The sequence below is a fragment of the Ovis aries genome, chromosome 25 (assembly GCF_016772045.2).
Source record: "Ovis aries strain OAR_USU_Benz2616 breed Rambouillet chromosome 25, ARS-UI_Ramb_v3.0, whole genome shotgun sequence".
Lineage (NCBI taxonomy): Eukaryota > Metazoa > Chordata > Mammalia > Artiodactyla > Bovidae > Ovis > Ovis aries.
Window position 1 is genome coordinate 44,694,693 of NC_056078.1, and position 23,953 is coordinate 44,718,645.

General features: G+C 45.0%; 1 protein-coding gene across 5 annotated transcripts in view; it reads right to left on the bottom strand.

The window, feature by feature from the left end:
• The window catches only part of COG2 (component of oligomeric golgi complex 2), a 43,551-nt gene extending 24,267 nt beyond the window's left edge, over positions 1–19,284 (bottom strand). For all 5 annotated transcript variants that reach the window (XM_027962397.3, XM_004021579.6, XM_027962395.3 and 2 more), the window contains exons 1-6: positions 19,073–19,284; positions 9,300–9,461; positions 8,124–8,189; positions 4,209–4,289; positions 2,345–2,448; positions 732–840 (exon numbers count right to left, since the gene is read on the bottom strand). In XM_027962397.3, the coding sequence (XP_027818198.1) occupies positions 732–840; positions 2,345–2,448; positions 4,209–4,289; positions 8,124–8,189; positions 9,300–9,461; positions 19,073–19,144 (594 nt within the window). In that variant the 5' untranslated portion in view covers positions 19,145–19,284. The remainder of the gene's footprint in view (positions 1–731; positions 841–2,344; positions 2,449–4,208; positions 4,290–8,123; positions 8,190–9,299; positions 9,462–19,072) is intronic.
• Positions 19,285–23,953: the final 4,669 nt, after the last annotated feature.

The following is a 23,953-nucleotide window of genomic DNA, read 5'->3' on the forward strand; positions in this document are numbered from 1 at the left end:
TAAACCAATTCTGACTAAATCATACAGTGTGTCAATCACGTGAAATTTAGAGCTAATGCCACCCTTATAATTCAGAGACTGTGCCTGTGTCTTTACACAAAGTCTATACTGTGTGACGCATTAGGAGGCAGGGGCCTAAAAACAAAAACTGAGAGAGAAAATTCAAAGCCAGTTTCAAAACCCTGCAGACCACAACTGTCAGAACAACACAGGCGCGCGCTGGCAATACTGCAGGGGCGGCTCCAGGCCGCCGCAGTGAGCCGACTACCACCTCAATAGAGCCAGTTATGGGGCTTCTTGGATTCCAAGCAGATATAAAGGGGATGTTTATACTGTACTACAGGGAGCATACGGAGTTTGCAAAAGCATTATATGTAGAAAAACAAGATACAGACCTTACTTAATTAAGAAATGCTCTATTGCTAAAAATGCCATCATCATGTGAACCTTCAGCAAGCTACAATCGTTTTGCTGGTGGAGGTCTGAAATACTGTGAAAACTGCCAGAATGAGATACAGGGATAACAGCCCGTGAAGGGAGCAAGTGCTGTTAAAAGGGTACTGGCATGGTGATAGATCTCCTTGACGCAGAGCTGAATAAACCTTCAATTGTTGGAAAAGAGTGCAATATCTGTGAAACACAATAAATCTAAGGGCAATAAAACAAGGTCTGCCTGTACCATTTAGCAAATTCCTAAATACTGAAGGGTGAAGATCTAAAACAACACTTACTGGTCTTATTTTGTCCAAAAGAGGCAAGCCTTTGCTTTGAACAGCATGAAACTGTAACTGATTAAATTCTGTGGCAATTCTCTCCAAAATTTGTCCAGTCAAAAGCGGGCTAGTGGAGACAATTGAAAAGAGTTAATTCCTAAAGTTTTTTAATTTCCAAGAATACATCACATGATCAGCAATCCTGATGCTTCCATTGTGCTTTTCCATAGCCCCCCTGTTATAAGGCAGAAGCTATAGCATCCTTTGTGCCATGAGCTTTTACAGCTTGTTCTAGGGCAGCGGAAAACTCTAACAGTTAAGCATACGCCCGACACTGCCAGCCCCACCACAGGGTCCAGCTGAGAAGCAAGAGTGGCCAGGCCAGCGTGGGTGTCTACGTCTCCTCCCCCAGTCTCTCCCGTTCAGGGCCTTCTTCATTCTAACTTCCTTCCCCCTTTAGCTCTGCCCTGTTATTCTCATCACACTGCCCTGGTTTCCCTCCTCTACAACCCAAAGTTGCTGATCTGAATTTTGAAAAAGTCCTCGAAGGTGATTCTGAGCAAGAACCAGCATGGTATCTATTACATTAAAGACGGAGCATCACAAAGGGACAGTATTACAGAAAGAGACCTTGTGACGCACTTCTATCAAAGGAAGAGTAGGATTGGGCAAAAACGGAAAGCAAACAGGAAGGCAGGCACGGCGGATGCCGAGTGAGGATAAGCCGGCAGGAGCTGCCAAGGCGAGAGGCCTGGAACAGTTGAGACCAACAGCGCACCTGGATGGGCCAGGAGGGATGACCCATCAAACGGGGTCACAAACAGCTGACCACGACTGGGCAACGCCACTGAGCTGAGGGCCAACTGCATGCCAGGTGGGGGCTGGCGGTGTCTCAGTGTCACAGCCCTGCCAGCAGAGCTCCCACTGGCCTCCCACTGTCAACACCACCAGGAGCTGGGCTCCACGGCTCAGGCTGCCCAGTGGAATATGAAGCACAGACCTGTCCACGGCACCACGGCGCTTCCCATGGCGCTGGTGTGAGCTGCTCGTTTCCCGAGTCACTCACCTACCTGGCTGATTTAAAATTCAGACTAGAAAGATAAGACAGTTGCAGTATATAACAAAAAGAAAATGGTCATCTTTTTCTAATTTCACAAGCTTTTTTTTTCTTGTTGACAAATGCTAACTAAACGTGCCTATCCTGCTTCTTAATGATGTAATGCTAGGGTTAGCCACTTAAGTGACAACACTCTGGGCGTTACTCTCGTCTAAATGAATTTAGGAAGGATGAAAGCTATTTCACATCTTGAAGATCAACAAAATTTTGCCCGTGCTTCTACAAGGCAACTCCAAAGATAAAATTATTGCAATAAAACACACTCCTCTGATTCCCTGTGAAGTGATGTATTGGAACTGCGGCCCATAACCATAAAGGCTTTATAAGGATGTATTACAAACTTTACTGTCTCACACCCTCCACTTCCCACAAGCTACACTCAAAAACACTGAACCACAGACTTGGCTTTTCTTCTCTTTCAGAAATGAATTTTAACAGAAAAAAAAAAAAAAAGAAAAATTAGGCTAGATGTGAAGTATTAATTTATGTAATATTTAGTAAAGAAAATACTTACCTGCTTGCTTCTAGAGCAGATGTTTCTTTAGAATGTTGAGAATTTAAGATTTTTTCAATTTTCTCAACTGATCGAATAACCTGTATAAGCCGCAATACACATATCTATAAAATAATAATTAAGCAAAAAAAACTTATCACGATATTTAATCTTAACCATCTTATTTCCCCATTCTAAATACAGGGAAATACAAAGCAAAAAGTCAACTTAGAGTATGTAGGGCATTCTATATTTTGAATACTTCTACAGAAAACTGAATTCCCAAGAACGCAAATCTTAATTTTAGGTGTCAAGAAGAAGCACATTTTCAATATTCTGCTGCAAGTTTATAGTTAAAGAAGAAGAAAACCAGACTGTTTGTCTTCTCATTTCCCACACTTTTATTCCTTTCTTGTCCTGTCTTAAACGAGCCTCTATAGGTGCTACATTCCCTTCTTATGAGCCTTTTCCACGTCGTAACCGTAGCTTCTGATCATCTTTACCCTGTTTACATGTATATGACATGATTATATGCTTAAGCGCCCATTCATCAACGGCATGGCTGCACAACACCATCGAAGAAGCTGAGCAGTATAAAAGATCCCATCCTTAAAAGAGCAGAAAGCCATGAAGCCAGTCATTAGACAGACAGTTGCCAGCACCTGCTGCAGAGCACAGGGGACTCTAGTCAGTGCTCTGCAGTGACCCGAGTGGGGAGAAACCGAGAGACGAGGGGATACACGCGACACAGTGTGACTGATTCGCTCTGCAGCGGAAACTAAGACGTGGAAAGCAAGCATACGCCAATAAAAACTAAATTAAAAAAAGACAAAACAAAATATGTAAATAGTTACTGAGCACCTATTGTGCAGACATTGTTCCAGACAGGGAGGACACGACGGAATGGAACAGTCAGAGCGTCCCTGCTCTCATAGAGCTTACAGCCTTTCTAGAAAGGCACTACATGCTTGACATCTCTGGACAAAAGCTGGTAATTGTCTCAAATTCTAATCCTATTATATCCAATAATAATGGATATATATGATATATATTATATATTATTATAATACATAGAATAATGGATATATAATGTTATATATCCATTAAAGTCAGAAAATAAAACCAAAACGTAAGACTGCTAAAAATTAAAAGCGGTGCATGCAGAGGCGCAGTTACGAAGTGGAAACAAAAGCAGCGAACGTGGCAGAAAGAGAGAGCGACTCACTAGCCTTCAACCTGCAGCAGAACAGCGGGAGAGCTGGCCGTAGAGGCCTACTTGCTCCCTAATCACTAAAATTGCTGAGGGTGCTGAGAAATTAGTTTCATGCCTGTTAAACTGCAAAATGCTTCACTGATACCGGTTATTACTGTTTCTTATTCTGGAAAAACTGAGGAATGTTAATTCTGTGCCCATTTGGGTACCTCTAAAATTCTGCTTTATTTCAAACAGTTAACATGACATTAGAAGCATAGAAACAGTTTTGGGAAGAAAAAAAAAGTTTCATATGGTGAGAAGGTGAGAAGACATGAGGCTTTTAGCTGGCACGTAGCATGAGAAATCTACATTTAAATCTTAACGCTATCATTAATAAAGCACAAGAAGAATATGCAATATTCTTCATCTTTTTCTTCAATTAGTCACCTCACCACACCCTTCTTATTAATAGGACTTTAATCAGCTAAGGAATGAGGAGACCTGGGCTCCAGCTCCGGCTGAACCCCTCCGGAGCTTGGCTGAATGCTGATGCCCAAAGAGAAAGGGAGGTCCCACACTCCTTTCTGCAAAGGTACCAAGAGGAGTACACCACACCGCATCCGTGACAGTGCCGCTAGCGCCAAGGTGCTACCATGAGCCCATGCTTCCCAGTCTGACGCTCAAGGATACCTTCTTCTTCCTAATGTCCTCTTGCTTAGACAGTCGCTCGTCTACTGCCCGAATCCCTTCACTGACAGATGACTGCAGACTCTAAAAGAATAAAGAAAACGTACTGCAGAAACTGTTTTGTGGCATTACGAAACTTATACATTAAATTCCAAGTGACTTAATTATCTTTGGGCCAGTATTATGTAGATATTGACAAAAATACATAATATCAAATACAGCTGCTGTTGAGGGTACTCATGAATTGAGGGCAAAATGACATATAAAGCTAGGATTAACGGCCAAAAGAATAATAATATTGGGTTGGCAAAAAAGTTAGCTTACTTTTTATCATAAGATGGCTCTAGTAGTGCTTGGCTGTCTTTAATTTCATTAGAAATAATTTTGTAAGACTGTACTGTGACAGCTGTCATATCAGTGTGCACTAAAAAAAAAATCACGACTACTGAATTTTTGTGTAGTCATTTTAATATCAAAGGAGGAAAAAAATTCAACATTTTCTATGTATTATGCTTTATTATTTCAAGAAAGGTAGAAATACAACTGAAATGCAAGGAAGATTTGTGCAGTGTATGGAGAAGCTGCTGTGACTGACTCAAGTGTCAAAATGCCTTGCAAAGTTCTGTGCTGGAGACTTCTAACTGGATAGATTTCGCCACGGTTGAAATGAGCAGTTGAAGTTGACAGCACTTTAATTGAGACCTTAACTGAGAACACTCAATATTTATACCATGCAGGAGATGGCCAACATACTCAAAACATTCAAATCAACTGCTGAACACCATTTGTACCAGTTTGGTTATGTGAATCATTTTGATGTTTGGGTTCCACATAAGTGAAGTGAAAAAAGAACCTTCTTGACCGTATTTCCACAGGTAATTCTCTACTTAAAAGTAACAAAAAAATGTTTTAAAAACAGCTTGTGCAGTGGGAGGGGGTCCAGGATGGGGAACATGAGCGCACCTGTGGCGGATTCATGCTGATGTGTGGCGAGCCAGCACAATGTCGTAAAGTAAGCAACCTCCAATTAGAGTAGTTAGATGTTTTAAAAGATAAAATGAAACAAATTGTGACAGAGAGAGAAAACTGGACTGCTGTTGTTGCTCAGTGGCTCAGTTGTGTCTGTCTTTGCGACCCCGTGGACTGCAGCACGCCAGGCCTCCCTGTCCTTCACTATCTCCCAGAGTTTGCTCAAACTCATGTCCATTGAGTCGATGATGCCATCCAACCATCTCTTCCCCTGTGGATACTGTACAATTGTGCGGAATGGAAGCGCTCGTGGGGCAAGCAAAACGAACCACCACAATCATACGAAAGGCTGCTCTTCATCCAAAAGTGATGCTGTGTACATGGTGGGATTGGAAGGGAACTCTCTATTATGAGCTCCTTCTGGAAAACCAAATGATTAATTCTAACAAGCACTCGCTCCCAGTTAGACAAACTGAAGGCAGCACTAGATGAAAAGCGTCTGGAATTAGTCAACAGAAAACGCACAGTCTTGCATCAGGATAACTCAAGACCACGTTTCTTTGATGACCAGGCAAAAGCTGTTACAGCTTGGCTGGGAAGCTCTGACTCATCCATCACAGTCACCAGACATTGCACCTTCAGATTTTCACTTATTTTGGTCTTTACAAAATTCTCTTAATGGAAAAATTTCAATTCCCTGGAAGACCATAAGAGGCACTCGCAACAGTTCTTTGCTCAAAAATATGAAAAGTTTTGGGAAGATGGAATTATGAAGCTGCCTGAAAAAACAGCGGAAGGTAGTGGAACAAAACTGTGAATACACTGTTCAATAAAGTTCTTGGTCGAAATGAAAACTGCTTTTATTTTTACCTAAAAACCAGTGGAACTTGCTCACCAACCCAATACATATACAATCACCGTCATACTTGGTCAGAGAACAGAAAGAATCATCCGAATCAAAGAACAGGAGGATCTGGCACAGGGGATGGAACTCGAGTCTGCCGTGGAGAGCTGAGGGGCCGACGGTGGAGGGGAGGAGTCACCAGAAGACAGAGGGTGGAGGGGCAGAGCTCCCAGGGCACACGCGGGGCTGGGGGGTACGCCCGAGTGCACAGCAGGCTTCCTTCAGGAGAGAAGCAGAAATAAACGGGCGGGGGCTGATTTAGGAGGATGTTCGACTAGATTCTATCAGGAATTAAGCAATCCTTAAGCACTGACACACCACGACGCCCTGCTGTTCTAAGGATACTAAGAATCAAGGAGTAAGGAACAGAAGGGCCAGGAAAAGGCAGCTCACAGGTGGAGAAACATGTCCAGAAGCTAAAAAATTAAACAAAATGTGAAGAATCAGGCCAAAACAGAGGCGAAAGAAACGATCAGAAGGAACCACACGTGACAGCCCCTCCAGTCCTCTCGCCTGGAGAATCCCATGGACAGACGAGCCTGGCGGCTACAGTCCACGGGGTCGCAAGTCAGACACGACTCTGTGGCTAAACCACCACCACCAGCCAAATCACAAAGATTTTACAGAAAAGTGAATTAATTCATTCAGCAACCATGAAATGTCTACCAACTGTCAGCCAATGAGGATACACGATGAACTGGACAGAAACAGTCTTATCCCTCAATGATTTCAGAATCCCAGAGAAGCTTCTTGAGTTGAGAATAAAAAGGCAGGTGAGCTCTATGGTTGATGAGGAGAAGGAAGGTCATAAAGACAGCTGCAGAGTAAGGGACGGGAGGCGGGGCTGGCAGCTGGCAGTGCAGGACAAGAGCCTGAAGGTATGAGAGCCGTCGAGGAAGTTCAAGCACAGGTCAGCAGAGTGGAGAGAGTTCAGAGAGTGGAAGGTTAATAAAGGATGGGGCTCGGGAACTGTCATGGCTACAGGTTGGGAGAAGGAAGAGGAGTCCTGAAAAGGGGGCAGGAAGGCCACACAGCGGCTGGTGTGGAATCCAGCAGCAGACCAAGAACTTCTTTCTTTTCCATTCCAACAAAAGGCACTGTAATAAGCTTTGTAAACTTCAAACAAGACACAAACTTTCAAACAACCTGCTAGTTCAAGGCACAGCTCACAACTCAACCTCTTTTACGAATTTTTTCTTGCCTGGCCTCCTCGGGACTTCTCAGCCCTGACATTCCCACTGTCCTGCATTTCCTGCAGCTTTATCCATGCAGAAGCTCGTTATCACACTATCTGCTGAGAGCCTTGCGTGTGCCAGCTGCTGTCTCAAGGCAAGGTGCGTAAGGCCATTGGGTCCGGCACGGTCCAGCGCTGACACACACCGGAAGTGACGGCACAGTGCTTCACAGCTAAGGGAGGATGGAGGTCCAGGTGCCCAGCACAGCTTAGAGGGTGAGGGGGACAGGGCGGCACAGTTTTCTGTCGGAGGTGATACCAAAACTCCCTCTCCACTGTTCATCTGGATGAAGTCCTTGTTCTCATGGCTTAGAGGCAGACAGTTCCATTCCCAAGGGAGAGATCTTCTCAGAGAAACTAGGTATTACATGACATTTATATTACCCTTCAGTTACATCAGGGGTTAAATGGCTGGTATAAACTGGTCCACGAATCTAACTACATATAAAATATTGTCTGGGAAAATACTTGTAAAATGACAAATTTTAAAATATAAGTAAGCCAGTTCTAAGCTGGAGACCACTGGGTGAGGTGGTATTAACAAATTTAAATTTTGAAATACCCTTCTCCTCCTCCCCGACATTTAAAAGTGTCTACTCTTGAGAATTTGCCTTCTTCAAACCAAATATGTTTCTTAGGTTGTAATATCACATGCAAATCATTTACATTTTGAAAGCATTACCCTATAATCATGGAACATTAAAAAACACCACCAACAACACTCTAACAGATTAATAAAAGAATTCTCGGGGAAGGCAAACAAGTGTAAGACGCCTTATGGCAGATTGTTCACTGCTACTTGGGGACTTACCAGAACCTCTTCTCGTAACTGTCCCAAAGGCACAGAAAGCTGATTGAGGGCCTTGTCCATGCCGACCTAAAGGCAAGTTGGCACAAACACATCAGGGCCAGGATTAACAGGGAAGCCTACGCTTAACGATCAGAGCCGTACCAGACTTAGGCTATTCTTTCTGCACAATTATACTCTGCTAGCAACCACGTAACAAAAATGTTCCTCTGCCATAAATATTGCTCACTGCATGTGAAAAACCTGTTGATATACAAGAACTATAAAAATAAGGAAAGTCATAATAAGTCAAAAATTCCTATGCACAGTTTGCCTTTGGATGAAATTTTTAATGACTTACAAAACTAACAGGAAAAATAGCTATATCTGTTGTTTATGACAGTCAACCAGCTGATATGAAAGTCTGATGGACTACATTTCTCCTAAGCATTATTACAACCCTTCAGAAAAATCCAAATTAAACAGGATGGAAATAAAATTTTCAGGGTTTCTAATCCTACTGGAACATTTATCTTAGTGGTGTATTTCCCAAAAGCAACTATGGCTCGTTATTCTCAATGCTTCTTGAAATTCCCATACAGATGGCTATTTTCCATTTGTCTTTTGACAAACAGACTTAAAATATGAAGAAGACTTTCACAACCATGAGAACTCAAGTATTTCTAAGCAACTTTTCCAAGTAATTGATATGCTTCTTATAAACAATTCCTACACTTTTATAAAATGTGTAAAAATAGGCCTCTTAATGATTAATATTGGCCAATGTCTTCTCAACCTACCTCTGGCTAGCACATGTGCCTGAAAGTAAAGTAAACATTTCCTTAAGAAGAGTTGACATCTGCTCTCGGAAATTAGTCTAAGCTGGTGAGATTTCATGGCAATCAATTAGCAACTAACAAAAACAAACATTCTTGGTGTTGCTATCCTTTACTTTTCAACACTTCTTAATAAGTCATTCAAAAAATCATCAAACCAAACTAAAAACAAGAAATGTGTATCAAGAAAGCTTAGTTCCTTTATTAATAAGATTAGCAATCCCTTCAAGTTTCTGGGGAAAAAAAATAACTAAAAGGTTTCTAAAAAGACTCAGAGCTGTCAAGAATGAACGTGACTGAGGAAGAAAGTGTCCAGCGCCTGTGTGAGCACGCTGGCGGGCAGGGCTGCGCAGGCCAGGGTTACCAGGTTCGTCGACAGGTTGACAAAGTCTGCGTAGTCCTTGTTGATGAGCTCGACCATGGCTGCTTTGAGCAGCTTATAGTAGAGTTCCAGGTCGTCTCTAAGCGCTTCCAGCTGGACTCGCTTCCGACAGTCAGACACAAAGTGATCCACGTCGAAGTCTTCCTGAAAATAAAGCCAGAAGAAAAGAATTATCGCAACAACATCACATCTTACATATAAAAATAAAAGGAGAGAGAATAACAGAGAAACACCATTCTGTTCATTTGAAAGGTTAACTGCTGTCAGGATAAAGCCCTTTAAACACACAGGACATAAAGGCGCTTGCACACGATCAAGGTGCCCAGAGGGAGGCCCCTGACCAAGAGCATTCTCTCCTGCTGCCTAAATCCTAAAAGGGATTTCATTCGTTTTTAACTACACACATTAAATAGGCTCTTCTCAAAACAGAAATAGTTTCTTTTCCCTTAAGTTTTAAAAGTAACAAATATTCACTGTGACAATTTCAACCTATAAATAAAGCCATCCCTCAGCATCCATGGGGGCCTGTTTACAGGACAGCCGAGGACACCAAAATCTAGTATGTCCTAGTCTCTAATATAAAATGGCACAGTACTTACATGCACTTTAAATCATCTCTAGATTACATAACACCTAATAAAATGTAAATGTTATATAGATAATGGAAAATACTATGCAAATAGTTGCCAACTATTTGTTGCAGCAAATTCAAATTTTGTGTTTGAAACTTTCTGGAATTTTTTTCCCAAATATTTTCACTGTGAGGATCGATGAGGTATCATCTATCACACAGTTACAAATTTCCTTTTCTTGCTATGATAAATTTTAAGATTTACTCTCTTACACTTTCAAATGTGCAGTACAGTATTATTAACTACAATCACCATGCTTCCATCACATCCCCACGAGTCACTTAACTAATGGGCTGTAAGTCTGTACCGTTTGACCCCTGCACCCATTTCGTCCATTCCCCAGCCCCTGCTCTGGCAACCACCAACCTGTCCTCAGTACCCTTGAGTTAACGTTTGTTTTGTTTTTTATATTTCACATAAACCTGAGATCATGATCACCTTTCCCTAACTTATGTCATGTAGCATTAATGCCCTCAAGGTCCATCCACGTTGCCACAAATGGCAAGATTTCTTTCTTGTTTAAAAACACCTTTGTTTACTGTTCCTGACGGTGCTGCACCTTCACTGCCGCGGGCAGGCTTTCTCTAGCTGTGGCGAGCAGGGGCTGCTCTGCGTTGCCGTCTGCAGACTCCTCTCTGTGGCGGTTTTCCTTGTTGTGGGCAATGGACTCCAGCGCACAGGCACAGCCGCTGTGGCTCAGAGGCTCCTGTGCTGCGTGGCAGGCGGAATCGTCCCGGACCAGGGGTCAAACCCGCACCCCCTGCATTGGCAGGCAGATCCTTAGCCACTGGACTTTCGCAGAAACCAATCATCGAGACATCAAGCAGCACACTCAGAGAGCTGGAGAGCTCACATTTATGACGCCAGCGGGCCCAGAGCAGTTAACACTCCAAGCTCCGGGCCCCAAACAAAGGCGTTACAGAGTTTTCACAGACAGACTACGGCGGGCTACACTAGCTGCTAATAGGCTGGTTTAAACTAAGCAGTTTCCGGGAACAGCAGTCAAGATGGGGCGGGGGGGGGGGCGGGGGGGGATGCCTGGCCTTTACATGGACAGGCATGATTAAGCAGGTTTACAGGGGCTGGGGAATTGCAGAGAGCAGGACAAGGGTGGCGAGATAAGCTCCAGTTCCTAGTGTTTTGAGTCCCCACTTTCTGAGACTACGTGACCTACGTGATTGACTTTGCAAGGAGCAAGCTGAGTTACACAGGCGGAACGAGCAGGAGGCCATGTAAAATTGTGACTTTTCCGTTTCAGGACCACCAGGGGAGTCAAGGCTCATCTCCTTTTCACGGCTGGATGATGTTCCTCTGCGTGTGCGGAGTGTGTGGATCACGGCTTCTTTGTCTATTCACCTCTCAGTGGGTGCGAAGCCTGCTTCCGTGGCTTGACGATTGCAAATAATCCTGCAGTGAACACTGGGGACCTACAAGTGTGAGCCTCACTGGCCACCAAAGCCGGGTGGCCTAGAGTCGTCTCCGGGCAGCAACTGCAAACATCAGGGCACCAGGTAAGTACTCAAGTTCCTTTCTAGGAGATACTGTCCGGCTGGAACAAGGCAGAGAGAGCAAAGATGGCTCCTGCCCGCCGCCAAGCCCCTAGAGAGTGTTAAATTAGAGGTCGGCCCCTTAGGCTGATGATGCTTTGAGATAAGCCTCTTTCACAGAAAGTCTGGACCCTTTTCAGCTGCTGTCCCCGTGCCAGTCCCCAGGAGGGTGACCAAATTCACGCTGCCCTTCAAAAGCGGTTTCTCCCATCATGAGCCTGGTGGGTCTTGCAGTTCCACTGACTTTCAAAGGTAGACGTCTGGGGGCTCAGCTCCCAGATGCAAGTCTTTACAGGAGGGGTGCCAAGCTTAGGGTTCACACCCTTCACTTCTCAGGCAGCAGCTGGGGATGGTAGCTTCCTTCCAATTGTGGGTCACCATGCTGGGAGTGGGGTGGACGGTGAGACCATGTCTCAGCCTTTCCTATCCACTTTGATGTGGGCTGTTGGCCAGATGTGCAGGAGTTGCTCAGAGGAGGAAACTATTCCAGGTTTAGCTACTGATTTCATGTGTCCATGGGAGGAGGTAAGTGTTGTAGGATCCTCCTTGAATGAAACCCTTGACCTTTATGTTCACACACACACGCAGAATCACACACATACACAGAATCTTAATAAACCTTTTCTAAGCTATTTTTCTCCTTTTACATATAACTCCAATGTCTTTTCATAATACATATTAATTGGTATTGACATTTTATATGGATGTTGAGTATTCAACTGAAAAGATGTTCAAAATCTTTCAAAACCAACTTCCAAGCATTGTTCACAGAATCCTTATGCCCGGTTTCCCTTTATAACATTCTGATGCCCCTGGTAGGCACACAGGCATACAGACAGCAAATCACTGTCTACTTATGACCTCGGTACTAACTGAGCTGTTTGGTTATCAAGTGTCAGGTATGGTGATTCCCAGACTTGTTAAGGCCACTTATACTTATCACCAAAATTACATAATTTTATTAAACATTGTATAAACCTACAAAATATAAGTACAAAATGGTAACTGTTTTCATGAAAACTAAGGCAGATGCTTTGCAAAGACCTGCTGCTGAGAAACTGATAAGACAGTCGTTGCTGAATCACATTAGATATACGAGATGACCACGAGCCAGGCAGCGCTGTGGGAAGGAGGACCACACGGATCTCGAAGGGTTCTCCACCAGATTCTCTGCAAATGCCTTAGGGTTCTCATTCAACTTAAAGTACAACAAAAAAGTCTAATTCACTGACAAATTTCCAGAGAAAAGAATTTCATGCCACATCAGTGTAGAACAGATGTACACGTATGTCAAGGACAACATGCACCATTCTGTAAGAGTACTTATAAAAACGGACTTTCTTAACTAATCACCCAAACACTTGCTGTAACAGTGTCAGATAAGCAATTTCTTACCAAACTATAATTTCACAGCCACCTAGTGAAAAACCATGTGCTTCTTTTACTTCTTGAGACTACCTCAGATAACACAGACTCACAGTCACACAACAATCAGAAAGAATGTGGGGGCAGGGCTCAGCCTGACATCTCGGCCTAGGTACTGACCCGCCGCATGACTGCGCGGAGCACTCGGCCTGTTACTCTGAGAGCATGAACTCCAAATGGATGCAGTTCAGATCTGAACTTCATGACGGCATTCTAGATCACAGAGCTGGAGCTCTAACAAATGCTACTAGCCAATATTGGTGCTCAATTCGCCATTTGTCTGTTTGTTCCTGGATAAATGATGCGCCACACAGGAGAAAATGGCTTAGAGCGCGTGTGGATGCTGGATGAGGCAGCTTCTGCTATGGGAGCAAGCAGCTTCAAACTCACAGTGGCGCAGAACAGCTGCCGCACTTCATTCACCACAAAGTTTCACTTTATGCTGTGGGTTTGCTAAGCATCCAGCGACTCACATTATCATCCAGAAAATATCCATATGGAAGAGAGTGGATTTAGATACCAACCTCAAGTGTGAGGTTGGTATCTATACACAAAAGTTCAACTCAAGATAGATTAAAAGACAAATAGAAGAGCTAAAACAATAAAACTCTAAGGAGAAAACAGGTGCGAATATGTGTGACCTTGAATTAGGCAGTCATTGACACAAAAAGCATCAAGATATCAGACAAACTGAACACAATCAAAATTAAAACTTGTGTGTCAAAACACATTATTTAAAAAGTGAAAAGACAACCCAGTGAATGGGAGAAAATATTTGCAAATCATGTATCTGACACGGGTCTAATATCCAGAGTATAAAAACTCTTACAACTCAACAGCTAAAAGACAAACAGACCAATTCAAAAATTAGCAAAGGATCTGAATAGACATTTCTCCAAAGAAGATATACAAATAGCCAATCAGCATATAAGAAATTAAAAACTACTCAAGAGTTTGGCTGTGATGCGGAAGAGAGTGATATGGAAATGACTAGAGGCAGGAGGGCCAAGAGGAAGAGACCAAAGCAGGAGCGTGTTTAAAAGCCCCTGGGCGTGAGGTCAGAGGAGAGCACCAGGGGGTCTGGGCTGCAAGCTCGGGGAGGAGTGGGGTGGGAAGGACCAACCTCAGGAAGGAAACCCCTTCCTAAACAGGCGAGGAGGAGAGAGGGGATGGGCACACACACAGGACGGGAGCTGTCATCAGTTAAGATGACGACGTCCCCACCCGATGGCACTATTTTTTCTATAAAATAGGAATCATATGCTGGGATAGAAGGATAGATTTCAGCAGCACCCCTAGGGGAATGGGTCTCACTTGTCTTTGTTAGCAGCCTCTTCTGTCCCGTACTACTAGTATCTTATGTCCTATTCCGTGTATTAGTTGGCTATCAACCCTCGCTAAGGATTTTTGTATTTTTTAAGCTGACAAAACTAAGGCTGTGATGTCATCACCACCTCTATTACCAAGCGATAGAAGCCTACTACCATCTGCCACTCTCGTCTTTTAATCTCCCTGCATCTTTCACAAGTCTGTCCTCTGCTCTGTATTTCTCATTGGATCTTACAAGGACCACTGAAGCATTTTCAGTAGCCTCTTTTTTCTGAGTTCAGAAAGGTAATTGGTTGTTTCTTAAGCTTTTATTAAATAACTTCCTAAAAGTCTGAGATACCACTACGACATTGAGTTAGGGCTGAAATACATGTGCAAGAATGGCCCAAACCAAAATACTAGCTCATCAGTTCAGATCCACCATAATTTCCCCTTGAAACAGAACCCTAATTTAACTTGAAGTAACCAGTGGCACGGCATCCTCTAACACGGCTTCAATGCAGCAGACATGACTGCGTCATTCCCTGCTGCACAGCTGAGCGCAGCTCATCCAGCGCAAGCCCCTCAGTGCAGCACACGAGCGACCCGCAGCCCACCCAGCTGTCCTACTTTTCCCGTCTCAATTCTGGTCATCCTCCCAGCTTCTCTGGACTAAGTCCAGTTTCTCAGCACATACTGTGGTCTTTCTGTGACCATACTCAAAAGCCTAAATCTTATCTGAAGTGAAGTCAAGTGAAGTGAAGTCGCTCAGTCGTCTCCAACTCTTTCGACCCGGTGGACGGTAGCCCACCAGGCTCCTCCGTCCATGGGATTCTCCAGGCAAGAATACTGGAGCGGGCTGCCATTTCCTTCTCCAAGGTGATCAATGAGTGCCTGTTTATTAAATGAATGATTGCTGCGATTGTCCTAACAGGGCCTCATCACACGTGTGACAGTCTCCTTTGACTGGAAACGAAGTTTCCAATGACTGGATTTTTTCTGAGTAACCTCCACTCTCCTAATGCAAATCGGACATTCTCTACCTTTCTCACAGACAGACTTAAGAAATATAACCCCGAAGGCAAACTCTCTCTCATTTCTGCCATGTGACCGGAACTTTCTAAATGTCTCTCTGAAGGAAACTGCAAGCAGCCTTTATCTCCGAGTCTCGCCGAGGAACCAACATGTGACACAGGGCAGCTGTCCTGTGTATTTTTCTCTTACATGTGAAGTGGTCACATTTGTTAGCACTACAAATTACAGAGCACACTCAGAGGCATGAAAGAATGTGAAACTGCTGCCATGTCAGCCACCTCCCCAGTCTGTTCTCTCCTTCATCAGGTTCTACTTTCGAACTTATTCTGAGGTTTCTACTTTCCAAAGCCTCTCTTCCCAAAGGCATTCTATCAGTTCAGAGCAAGAAACATGGTGGGGCTAGCAAGTCAGAAAGAATGCTGGTGCTGAGCCTGAAGGAAGCCTTGAAGGAGGCAACAGTTGGTCACGTTAAGCTCTCTGTGTTCCGAGATTCTTGAACAGGCCGAACCCCTAATCGCTGCTTGTGCCTTGGCTTTGTCCATCACACCTCTTCTCATCAGGCTCTCCTTCTGCCCCTTGCTCCAGGACAGCTCTCAGCCAGGACATGGGACAAAGTGTTTCGAGATCAGCAAGTTCACTCTGCACTCCCTTTCAAATTACGCCCTTCGTTACAGAGGCTAAGCAGAAACATCACTGTACAAGAACAAGAGCACATCATTCCTGGGTCTAGATGGCCTGCATAAAATAGACGACATGGCCACACTGGAGAAGAGCCAGATGGAAACGCTTTTTTAAAAAAAACTACATCACTTAATTTTTTTTATTCTAGTTGACATACAACGTTCTGCTAGTTCCAGATGTACTGCAAAGTAGGTCGTTTCTATGCAGACATGTATCCACTCTTTTTTGGGTTCTTTTCCCATGTAGGTTATTACAGAGTGCTAAGTAGAGTTCCCTGTGCTATATAGTAAACCTTTGCTAATCTATTTTATATATAGTAATGTGTATATGTTAATCCCAATCTCCTAATTTATCACCTCTCCCCATGTGTCCCCTTTGTTAACCACAAAGGTCTGTCTAGACAAGGCTATAGTTTCTCCAGGAGTCATGTATGGATGTGAGAGCTGGACCATAAAGAAAGCTGAGCACTGAAGAACTGATGCATTTGAACTGTGGTGTTGGAGAAGACTCTTGAGAGTCCCTTGGACTGCAAGGAGATCCAACCAGCCCATCCTAAAGGAGATTGGTCCTGAATATTCTCTGGAAGGACTGATGCTGAAGCTGAAACTCCAACACTTTGGCCACCTGATGCAAAGAACTGACTCGTTGGAAAAGACCCTGGTGCTGGGAAAGACTGAAGGTGGGAGGAGAAGGGGACGACAGAGGATGAGGTGGCTGGATGGCATCACCGACTCAATGGACATGACTTTGAGTAAACTCTGGGACAGGGAGGCCTGGTGTGCTGCACTCCATGGGGTCGCAAAGAGTCAGACACGGCTGCGCGACTGAACTGAGCTGGACCATACATCTAACGCTGAGATCTGCGTGTCTGCCTCGTGAATAAGTTCCTTTGCCATCACTTCCCAGGCTTCCCAGGTGGCTCTGCGGTAAATCAACTACCTGCCGAAGCACGGGAGCGCGGGAGGCGTGAGCGTCACCCCTGGGTTAAGAATACCCCCGGATAAAGAAACGGCAAACGACCCCAGGGCTCCTTCCTGGAGAATCGCATGGACAGAGGAGCCTGGCGGGCAACAGTCCATGAGGTTGCAAAGCGTCGCTTACGACTGGGCATGCATGCGCGCACGCATCACCTTTATTAGAGCCCGGATGTAAATGGCATGCTTGTCTTTCTCTTACTTCACTTAGTATGATAATCTCTAGGTCCGTCCACGTAGCTGCAAATGGCATTATCCTGCTTTTTTATGAACAATATGGAAGCTCCTTTAAAACTAAATACAGAACCACCACATCATTCAGCAGCCCCACCCCTGAGCATATATCTGAAGAAACTCATCATTTGAAAAGACACACACCCTAATATTCACTGCAGCACTATTTGAGATGCCAAGACACGGAAACGACCTAAAAGTTCACAGGAATGGATAAAGAAGATGCGGTGTTGCTCAGTCCCCAAGTCACACCTGACTCTCTGCGACCCCATGGACTGCAGCGCCGCCGGCTTCCCCGGCCTTCACCGTCTCCCCAGGTTTGCCCAAGCTCATGTCCATGTGGTACATACTGCTGCTGCTAAGTCGCTTCAGTCGTGTCCGACTCTGTGCGACCCCATAGACGGCAGCCCACCAAGCTCCCCCGTCCCTGGGACTCTCCAGGCAAGAACACTGGAGTGGGCTGCCATTTCCTTCTCCAATTCATGAAAGTGAAAAGTGAAAGTGAAGTCACTCAGTTGTGTCCGACTCTTCATGACCCCATGGACTGCAGCCCAATAGGCTTCTCCATCCATGGGATTTTCCAGTCAAGAGTACTGGAGTGGGGTGCCATCGCCTTCTCTGGTGGTACATACTACTCAGCTATAAAAAAGAACAGATGTAAATACTTTTTAAAACCAGATACTGTGAACTGAATGCAAGTATCAAAAAGATAAACTAATGAAGCTACAAAGAAAAAAAATACTATGACTTGAAGTCATCAAAAAAACAAGAAAAGTAAGACTTAAATTCAGTTGCTCAAAAGTTTACGTGTCTACTGAGCCAAAACGTTTAACTTTTTAACACTGAAAGCATCCACTAAGTGGTATCAAAAACCTCAGTCCTTAGAAATAAAGGATAACTGTATTTCTTGATGGTGTATGTACAGTCCCAGAGCATTGCACCAAAAAAATATGCAAAGTTCCACCCAGCTCTGATTCAAATCTTGGACATTTTCAAGGCTGTGCCTGATAAACCTTTAATATCCATAATATTTCAATTCTGTTTATGTAAGCTTATGTCCTATATTTACCTGCAGACCAACTTCAAGTTCACCTTATAAACAGTACAAACTCCTAGATACAGAGATTAGATTAGTGGTTACCAGAGGGGAAGGGGGCCAACTGTATGGTGATGACTGGTAACTAAATTTGTGATGGTGCTCACTTTGTAGTTATACAGATGTTGAAGTATAATGCTATACTCCTTAAGTGTATATACCTTTTAAAAAATAGGCCTACCATCCGATCCAGCAATTCTGTTTCTGGGGTTTGTTTTGTTGTACTGCAACAAAATCAGTAATAAGATTCTAATCTTTTAAATATCCCATTCAGAAACTTTAGGCGAACGTTAAGGAAAAACTTTCAACTGCCTTTTCCACCCACCTAATCTCATGGGGTCGCAAAGAGTCGGACACGACTGAGCGACTGAACTGAACTGAACTGAATCCCTGGGTAGGGACGTGGGTCCAGAGATTTGGTCAATACATTCGTACTGAGCTTCTAGGTGCAAGGCGGCGGTCGACAAACTTCTGTCTGCCCAGGATCTGGCAATTCCGACTGCACTGCATGGTAACGGGCTCGGGTAATAACAGGAGCTTTTACACCTAGCTCGAAACCACTTGCTCACAACTTCAGGCCTTTTGGTCACTATGCACAATTTCACAGAAGTGCCTTCTCACAGAAGGCTGCCCCTGCCACACCTGAGGCCCAAAGACTCACTGCGAAGGCAGCGAGGTCCCGCCGGGAGCTGATCCGGGGTGTGCGCGGCCCAGGACCCCGCAAGAGCAGCCCGAGGAGGCCCCGGAGGGAAAGGACGGCAGGCCACCCGCCTCGGCTCCGAGAGCGCAGCCCCGGCTCCGAGAGCGCAGCCCCGGCGCGCACCTTCATGAACTCGTCCTTGTCGAAGCACAGCGTGTCCGGCCCCTTGGGCAGGCTCATCCTACTTTTCTCCATCCCACCGGACGCCGCCTCTCAGCGCCAACCCCGGGCGAGGGGAAGAAGGAAGACCCTGTGCGCACCGACCCGGCAGCTGCAGCCGCAGCCGCAGCCACAGCCAGTTGCCGCGGCACGGAGAGCGCCACTTCCGCCAACATGGCAGCGGCCGCGCTGGGGCCAATCAGCGAGGGCTCCGCGGGCCGGGCTCCGCCCGCCGCCGCCAAGAGGGGCGAGGGCATCGCCGCTGCCGCCGCGCTGCAGGTCACGCTGCCTCCGTGCGGCGGAGGGCGGCACTGCAGCTCAGGCAAGCTGGGTTGGGCAGTCTGGCTCCCAGTCAGGTAGGTCTGAGGCTGAAGGGCACTGGCTGGAGGAGTCTGGGGCTTCCTCTCCAGCCACCGTTTCCACTGGGAAAAATGTACCTGCAGCATTCTTCCAGGATCTTCTCCCTGATCTTGCGCCAGGTCTGGCTCAGATCCAGCTGGGAGGTCGGAGTACCCTTGGGTCTTCACTCTTCTTAAGGGAGCACCTTTGAATAACCTTGGTCTTCACTCTTCTTAAAGAGCATCTCATCACCTGCCTAGTCAGAACATAGCAGACTAATACGTGCGCATACATATTTATTTTTAATCTAAGGCAGTGTCTACTTAGAACCATTCACAGCCTTAAAGTTGAGAGTCATGTTCCATTCGGTGAGAATTTTTAGGACTTCAAGTCCGGGAGATACCAGCTCAAGTGACCCTGAGAGAACTACTGTGAGGAGGCAGGGAGGTGGGGATCAGGTTACACAGAAGTTTTGCAACCAAGTGTAGGTAGTCTGAACGTCAAAAATGTTTTGTAACTTAAAGAAAACCAGATATCGCAAGTTGAGAAATTTAGCGCTTTTCTACGTAAAGGAGGATGCAAGAGACTAGGCTTACTGAGGTTATTCCTTTGATACGCCCTCAACTACCTGGGGCCAGCAGTCTGTTTGCACGTCTGCGCTCCCTCAGGACTCACCATAGGGAAAGGCTGCAGTTTGATGGCTGCTAGACTGCAGGCACTATTTCCATCCTGACGACCCTCAGGGCTCACTAGCTTACCTTCCATGGTGGCTGCAATTGCTGATGACTGCGATATCCTTTGTTTATTGATATGGCAGAAACTATTCCATATCTTCTTCCTCAGTGATCAAATTAAAAAAAAAAAAAAAGAAAGCCTTCCTTAGTGATCAATGCAAAGAAATAGAGGAAAACAATACAATGGGAAAGACTAGAGGTCTCTTCGAGAAAATTAGGGATTCCAAGGGAACATTTCATGCAACAATGGGCACGACAAAGTACAGAAGTAGTATGGACCTAACAGATGCAGAAGATATTAAGAAGAGGTGGCAAGAATACACAGAACTATACAAAAAAGATCTTCACAACTCAGATAATCACGATGGTGTGATCACTCACCTAGAGCCAGACATCCTGGAATGTGAAGTCAAGTGGGCCTTAAGAAGCACCACTACAAACAAAGCTACTGGAGGTGATGGAATTCCAGTTGAGCTATTTCAAATCCTCAAAAATGATGCTATGAAAGTGCTGCACTCAACATGTCAGCAAAATTGGAAAACTCAGCAGTGGCCACAGGACTGGAAAAGGTCAGTTTTCATTTCAATTCTTAAGAAAGGCAATGGCAAAGAATGCTCAAACTACTGCACAATTGCACTCATCTCACACACTAGTAAAGTAATGCTCAAAATTCTCCAAGCCAGGCTTCAACAGTACATGAACCATGAACTGTCAGATGTTCAAGCTGGTTTTACAAAAGGCAGAGGAACCAGAGATCAAATTGTCAACATCCACTGGCTCATCAAAAAAGGAAGAGAGTTCCAGAAAAACATCTATTTCTGCTTTATTGACTGTGCCAAAGCCTTTGACTGTGTGGATCACAATCAACTGTGGAAAATTCTGAAAGAGATGGGAATACCAGGCCACCTGACCTGCCTCTTGAGAAATCTGTATGCAGATCAGGAAGCAACAGTTAGAACTGAACATGGAACAACAGACTGGTTCCAAACTGGGAAAGGAGTACATCAAGGCTGTATTTTGTCCCCCTGCTTATTTAACTTATATGCAGAGTACATCATAAGAAATGCTGGGTTGGATGAAGCACAAGGTGGAATGAAGATTGCCGAGAGAAATATGAACAACCTCAGATACGCAGGTGACACCACTCTTATGACAGAAAGTGAAGAACTAAAGAGCCTCTTGATGAAAGTGAAAGAGGAGAGTGAAAAAGTCGGCTTAAAATTCAACAATCAGAAAACTAACATCATGGCATCTGGTCCCATGACTTTATGGCAAATAGATGGGGAAGCAATGGAAACAGTGGCAGACTTTATTGGGAGGGGGGCTCCAAAATCACTACATGTGGTGATTGCAGCCATGAAATTAAAAGACACTTGGTGCTTGGAAGAAAAGTTATGAGCAACCTAGACAGCATATTAAAAGGCAGAGACATTACTTTGCCAACAAAGGTCCACCTAGTCAAAGCTATGGTTTTTCCAGTAGTTAGGTATGTATGTGAGAATTAGACTACGAAGAAAGTCGAGCGCCAAAGAATTGATGCTTTGTGAACTGTGTGGTGGAGAAGACTCTTGAGAGTCCCTTGGACAGCATGATCAAACCAGTCCATCCTAAAGGAAATCAGTCCTGAATATTCATTGGAAGGACTGATGCTGAAACTGAAACTCCAATACTTTGGCCACCTGATGTGAAGAACTGACTCACTGGAAAAGACCCTGACGCTGGGAAAGGTTGAAGACTGGAGGAGAAGGGGATGACAGAGGATGAGATGGTTGGGTGGCATCACCCACTCAATGGACATGAGTTTGAATAAACTCCAGGAGTTGGTGATGGACAAGGAGGCCTGGCGTGCTGCAGTCCATGGGGTTGCAAAGAGTCAGGCAGGACTGAGTGACTCAAATGAGCTGATTCCATTTTTCACTAGGAATAGCAAATTTTTGTGTTTGAGGCCAGTAACCATGTGATTGGGCTTCCCTGGTGGCTCAGCAATAAAGAATCCATCTGCTAATGAAGGAGAGGTAGGTTTGATCCTTGGGTTGGAAAGATTCCCCTGGAGAAGGAAATGGCAACCCTCTCCAGTATTCTCGCCTGGGAAATCCCATGAACAGAGGAGCCTGGTGGGCTTCAGTCCGTGGGGTCACAAAAGAGTTAGACCCGACTTAGAGACTAAACAACAGGAGCAAATCAATGCGATCATACACCCAACCCCATTTTCTCAGACTTTCTCCCTCCTCTTGCCCCCATACATCCCAATTTTATTTTGACATTTTTCTTTCCTTTTCTCTTCTTCACTTTCCCAAGGTCCCTGCCTCTGGCTCTGAATACCATGATCAAATGATGAGGACTCACTTTTCTTTTTTCCTCCTTGAGACTGATAACTCAAACTACAAACCTCACTTGACACTCTTCACCCCGCAACTCCTCTTCCTGCAGACTTTGCCTTTATACACCAGGTGTAGGCTGCTCCTCCCAAGGCTGTTTTCACCTTGGAGATAACATTAACCCCTAACAGTCCTTAAGAAAGAGTGGGACAGAGGAAGACAACACCTCAAAATGAGATTCTCGCATTCAAGTTAGTGCAAAAAGGAAACTTGTCACATTTTTAAAACACGGATGCAGGTCTGGGCCAGACCTGCCTTTGAGAGTCTGAGTGTCTCCTGCAGGGAGATGGGTCAGCAGCGGCCTGCTGCGGGGGCCGGGGCTGCGGCTTCAGCAGACTGGGGAGGTGCAATGTGTGGGCCCCGCCATAGAGCCACCGAGTAGACAACCCGCAAAGTGGACATCAGTTATTCCAAAGAAGGTTCTAAGGCCCACAACGGATTTCCCAACATGAGGATCCAGCAAAGGGACTGAGAACCCTCAGGGAATTTGACCTTGAAGGCCAGTGGGGTTTGATTACAGAACTTCCATGGGACTGGTGGAAGAGACTCTTAGGGGGCACAGACAAAACCTTGAGCACACTAGTAATGAGGAGAAAGGAGCAGTGACCCTCACAAGGCTGAGGCATTCTCGCCTGTGAGTGTCCAGAGTCCCCAGGGGAGGCACGGGCCAACATGGCTATTGCGAGGTCAGGGACACTGAGTACAACAGTCCTGGCGTAAACCATTTGGAAGGAGGTTGCCATCGCCCCTACCATAGTTCAGCCTCAAGCCAACGACAGGGAGGGAACACAGCCCCACCTGTCAACAGAAAATTAGATTAAAGATTTACTAAGCATGTCAAAGCAAGAACCAGATTCCCTCACAGCCAATCCCTCCAATCAAGAAGCTTCCACAAGTCTCTTATCCTCATCCACCAGAGGGCAGACAGAATGAAAACCAAAATTACAGAAAATTAACCAAACTAATCACTTGGATCACAACCTTGTCTAACTCAGTTAGACTATGAGCATGCCACGTAGGGCCACCCATGATGGATGTGTCATGGTGGAGAGTTCTGACAAAACGTGGTTCACTGGAGAAGGGAATGGCAAACCACTTCAGTATTCTTGCCTTAAGAATCCCATGAACAGTTAAAAAAAAAAAAAAGGCAAAAAGATATGACACTGAAAGATGAACTCCCCAGGTCAGTAAGTGCCCAATATGCTACTGGAGAAGGGTGGAGAAATAGCTCCAGAAAGAATGAAGAGCCTGAGCCAAAGTGAAAACAATGCCCAATCGTGGATTTGACTGGTGATGGAAGTAAATTCTGATACTGAGAAGAATAATATTGCATAGAAAACTGGAATGTTAGGTCCATGAAACAAGGTAAATTGGAAGTGGTCAAGCAGGAGATG